The following is a 2,916-nucleotide window of genomic DNA, read 5'->3' as shown; positions in this document are numbered from 1 at the left end:
CGCGCGAACTCACGCTTCGGCACACAGGCGCACAGAACTGTATATAGAATCCGTGTACACGCTCTTTCACACGCTTTCTCTCTTTATCTTTCACTCATTCTCTTTCTCACAAATCCGCTCGCATCTTCGTCGCCCTCCTATCTAGCTTCATCCGTTGCTACCGATGTCCATAAATTCAGCTCGAAGGCGGCTCCTCGTCCCTGTGTATCCTTTTCGCGTGTAGTCCTTTTCGGATCAGACTTCGCGAGAATCATTAAAAACGATCGACTGAGTGTGTAATCGAGTAGTCGACGAGACCACCCTTGTGGGGGGGGGGATGTGGGTATAGTGCTACTGGTGGCGTTGATTTTGTGGATACCTCTGGAGAGAGACAGAGTCTGGGCTGGAGATCGGGGAACTAGAGTGAACAGCGGGAGAGTCGGCTCCACTGGGCTCGAGAAGCCGTCGGATCGGATGGTGCAAGCGGATCAGGTATGTCGGGGGAGTGGTTTGGGTTACGGAAACTAGTCTCTGGACGACGTCTCGACACGCTGGAGAGACTGGAAAAAGCGTTCTCGTCTCTCTGATTCTTCTCTCCCTCCTGTCTGGCAAAGCGGTAGTAACAGCAGCGTCAAGGACGAGTCGCGACTCTGAGCCGCGAGACTCTCTCGGCTTCGATACGCGCGGGGTATTAGTTGGCCACGAGAAGATGCTGGTACTGGCTGGCCGGATATGACGCCACGGAGCCGAGGCCGAAGTTGTTCAGACCGTCGGCCAACGCGGTCTTGTCCTGTTGCTGAGCGGACGCTGCGTTCACGTTGCTGGTCGTTGCGGTGGAACCAAAAGGGCCCAAGTTGGCGGCGCTCTGCGTGTTCCCGGTGCTGCCGGCCGCGCTGCTAGTGCCGTTCACGCTGCTTCCGTAGAACTGATGGCCGGCGACCGTCGTCGGATCGAGATAAGAGGATGGGAAGTTTGCCCCTGTGTAGAGATCGGCGGACAGGTAGCCACCGTGGCTAGACGACTCGAAGATGCTGCGATGTGGGAACTGAGGATGATACGCGGCTGGTCCGTGCTGGAAGAAGTACGCGCTCGGATCCGTGTGCTGTTGACCGCCACCCGCGACTATGCTTCCCGGTGACAGGCTGCGGCTGCGCGGAGAGCTCGGTGACACAGGCAAACCACCCGTGGCCGCCTGTTGTTGTTGCTGTTGCTGCTGTTGTTGCTGCTGTTGCTGTTGCTGATGATGATGGTGATGGTGGATCTGTTGCTGCATGGCACGCTGCTTGATGTAGTTCGAGAACTCGGTTGGGGACATTCTGGAAGCAAAGTAATTCGGGACGTATCGTCAGTCTGCTTTTGGGTGTCGAGGTTAGAAACGACTGATGACAAGCAACATGATCATCTTCCGAATCAACATTTATAAAATTTTGTTTTTCTTTTTATTTAGGTCATGTCTCGTCCAGTTACGATGAAGCAGAACCTCTATATACAAATTGTTTCCGTCCCTAGACAGATGCAGGATTTAGAAACCGATCGGCTGAACACGTCATTACCATTCACTCTAACACCTAACCGGTCGACGGATTTTTTAATCCAACCATCCGGGAACCCGTCCGTCACCGATCACTCGATACCCCAGAGTCAGACTACTCTACCTTGCGCAATCGCGAACGAAAGCAAGGCCGCGTGGTCGATCAGTTACCAACCTGTTGGCTCGTTTGCTGCTGGTTTTCAGCTTGGTGCTGCCGAACTTGGTTTGCGCGAACGTTGCGGTGGTGAAAGTAAGCGGCGCTGTGGTGCGCGGGATGAAAGCCGGAACGGGGCTCGGCGAGCCCTTGAACGAGCTGGTGATGGGCGTCGGCGATGGCGCTGACGAGGAGCCGGAACCGTGACCGCTTTGCTGATTGTTCGAGGATCCGTTGCTGGTGTTGCTGCCCAACGAGCTTGGGAACGGCGACGTGGACTTTGGACTGAGGCTCAGCCCTCCAAGCGACGTGCCCACGGCCTCTATTGGCCTGAAGCATTGAGCCTCCGGATTAAAGGTCTTGGTGACCTCGCGATCCGCCGAGCTCTCGTCGTGAGGGTCTCCGGTCTCGGAATAGAGGATTTTCACCGCGTTCATCTCGCCGATCCGGTAGCTCACCTCACCAGGATCCACCCAAACGGCCAGCTCAGTCGGAAGGTTCTCTAGGATGTCCTGAATTGGGACACCGCTCTCTTTCGCCGCGCGCTCCAACACAGGGTCCACGGGATCGCCGGTCTTCAGACATCTGAACGCCGATCCCTTCACCGGTTTATCCGGGTACCAGTGACCCTTGAATTTATCCTTGAGCGCCTTCTCGAGCTCCTCGCCGAAGATGTTCACCCGTCTGCGAGGTAGCTTGTTATAGAGGTACGATATCACGAAGTTGAGCGCCACCTGCACCTCGATGTGCATTTTGCCCTTTGCTGGGAGAATCTTCGGGCTGTTGCTGGTCGTGGCAACCGCGGAATATCACCGAGGGCGCTCACACGATCGGCCGTCTTGCCACGAGCACCCGATTGTCCGGGGGATATGGCCAGTGGGCGACACCGAGGAGCTGGCTGTCAGAGCAGCTCGGACTTTCGGGAGTCAGGCTAACTTACGATCGGATCTCTGAACCTGTAACACAGAAGATGACGTTGCTGGTTAGATGACGGTATTTGAAGACTTGTTTTCTAGTTTTGGAGAGTTTATATGCATATATATGTACACTACCAGTCACAGTTAACGATAGAATGAACCGTTCGTTTATAAAAAGAATATAAGTTATTTATGCTCAGTTGTGTTGCATTAGTTGCTTATATATTGTTTGGTCGGAAGTGTGAACACGGTTTTGAGTAATCAATAGTACGTCAAATTTCTTCGATGGAACGATTCAATCCACTAACCAAACCTACTAATTGACCCTTGCACGG

At 54.0% G+C, this 2,916-nt stretch overlaps 1 protein-coding gene across 1 annotated transcript; it reads right to left on the bottom strand.

Annotated features, from left to right (window-relative positions):
* Positions 1-312: 312 nt before the first annotated feature.
* LOC107190118 (protein Tob1-like) lies at positions 313-2,432 on the bottom strand. The gene is made up of 2 exons (XM_015578861.1): positions 1,686-2,432; positions 313-1,295 (listed from the first exon to the last, which is right to left on the bottom strand). Exons 1-2 carry the CDS (start codon positions 2,414-2,416, stop codon positions 671-673), a joined length of 1,356 nt encoding a protein of 451 aa, XP_015434347.1. The 5' UTR covers positions 2,417-2,432; the 3' UTR covers positions 313-670.
* Positions 2,433-2,916: the final 484 nt, after the last annotated feature.

Source organism: Dufourea novaeangliae, unplaced genomic scaffold (assembly GCF_001272555.1).
Source record: "Dufourea novaeangliae isolate 0120121106 unplaced genomic scaffold, ASM127255v1 scaffold172, whole genome shotgun sequence".
Taxonomy (NCBI): Eukaryota; Metazoa; Arthropoda; class Insecta; order Hymenoptera; family Halictidae; genus Dufourea; species Dufourea novaeangliae.
This window is presented reverse-complemented; position numbering and strand designations above follow the sequence as displayed.